The 1,647-nt window shown below is 61.9% G+C and overlaps 1 protein-coding gene across 1 annotated transcript in view; it reads left to right on the top strand.

Moving 5' to 3' along the window:
* The window catches only part of SLC11A1 (solute carrier family 11 (proton-coupled divalent metal ion transporter), member 1), a gene marked incomplete at its 3' end in the record, with an annotated part of 6,260 nt that overhangs the window by 270 nt on the left and 4,343 nt on the right, over positions 1-1,647 (top strand). The window contains exons 2-3 of the mRNA XM_010023239.1: positions 440-573; positions 1,498-1,620. Coding sequence (XP_010021541.1) covers positions 440-573; positions 1,498-1,620 — 257 coding nt within the window. The remainder of the gene's footprint in view (positions 1-439; positions 574-1,497; positions 1,621-1,647) is intronic.

The following is a 1,647-nucleotide window of genomic DNA, read 5'->3' as shown; positions in this document are numbered from 1 at the left end:
CCATCCTCTGTTCCCCCAAGCTCACCCGTGATTCAATCACACTCCCAGGACATGGGTGGGTTGGGGGGGGACTGGGACCAATACCAGCCTCTTGTCTGCACCCCATGCCCATCCAGCAGCAGGACGCAGAGCAGGGTTCCCTCCTGTCCCTCCTGTCCAGAAATGCACTTGGCTTTTGAGCTGGTGAAGATTGGTCTGGGATCAGGATTTTTTAGGGACACATGAGCTGGAGGTGGCATCCAACCCCTTTGGACAGCCACTGGCAAGCCCCATATAGTCACCCTCACAGCTGGCCCATAAAATGGGGTTCATCCCTTATGGGGCTCACTGGGCAGGGGCAGGTGGGACCGGGGGCCTGCCAGCTCACCAGCGTCCTTGCCCCTGTGGTGGGCTGTTACCTCTCCTCTTCCTCTTCCTCACTCCCCACCCGTCCTCCCAGGCCTCACCGGGTCCCTGAACCGGGGCCAAGCCCAGAATTATGGCACTGGTGGGAGCCCGGTGGCCCCGCAGCACCCTGGCACCCAGGACCAGACCTACCTGGATGAACGCATCAGCATCCCCAAGGGCAGCGGGGTAGGTGCTGCCAGGCTGGCTGCTCCATCTGAGGGTGGGCAGAGATGGGGCAAGGGGTCGGGACCACAGGGAGCTGGAGTTGGGGAGGCAAAGCGGGTGGGAGTCATACCTGGGATGTGCCCTGGGGATCTCAGTGTCCCCAGGTTGGGCTCAGGCAAATCACAGACCAGGGTGAGCGTTTCCACGCTTAAAGGTTTCCAGATGTGGAAACTGAGGCACGGAGTGAGGTGCTACCCAGCTGCAGGCATCACCCCACTGCTCACACACCACCCGTGCCCAGCCCAGTGGGGTGGGTCGCCCCCGGGCTGCCCGCGCCCCACCAGCCTTCCCCATCACCATCCGGTCCCGGAGGATGAAAGGGAGAAGGGGAAGAATCGGGGTTTTCCCTATCAGGAGGGTGGTGAATGCAGGGTTTGGCAGCAGGATCCTACGGGTGCAATAAACAGTGCCTGACAGCCCAGAGGCTCTCCTGCATATCACTGTCCAACCTGTCCCTGGGTGGGATGGGGGTCTTGCTGCCCCCTGGCACTGCTGCTAACAGGGAGGGGCTGGGGGTTGCAGTTCCCTCCCCAGAGCAGCGAGGAGAAATGTCTTGTGTGTGCGAAATGCACCCGTGCAGGCAGCACCGGGCTTCCTAGCACCGGCCTAAAAGGGACCGTGAGTGCCACTGGGAAACGGTGGTTTCGAGTGGGAACTCTGCTCTGACCTTCCTGTCTCTTCCCAGCCCGGCTTCAGCCTTAGGAAACTCTGGGCTTTCACTGGTCCTGGTTTCCTCATGAGTATCGCCTACCTGGACCCGGGCAACGTGGAGTCAGACCTGCAGTGCGGGGCGGTGGAGCACCGGCCTAAAAGGGACCGTGAGTGCCACTGGGAAACGGTGGTTTCGAGTGGGAACTCTGCTCTGACCTTCCTGTCTCTTCCCAGCCCGGCTTCAGCCTTAGGAAACTCTGGGCTTTCACTGGTCCTGGTTTCCTCATGAGTATCGCCTACCTGGACCCGGGCAACGTGGAGTCAGACCTGCAGTGCGGGGCGGTGGCGGGGTTCAAGGTGAGCCCTGGGCCCCCCCGGGGTCAG

Source organism: Nestor notabilis, unplaced genomic scaffold (assembly GCF_000696875.1).
Source record: "Nestor notabilis isolate BGI_N333 unplaced genomic scaffold, ASM69687v1 scaffold16481, whole genome shotgun sequence".
NCBI classification, from domain to species: domain Eukaryota; kingdom Metazoa; phylum Chordata; class Aves; order Psittaciformes; family Psittacidae; genus Nestor; species Nestor notabilis.
Note: the sequence above shows the minus strand (reverse complement) of the source record. Positions and strands in the feature narration are given on the sequence as shown.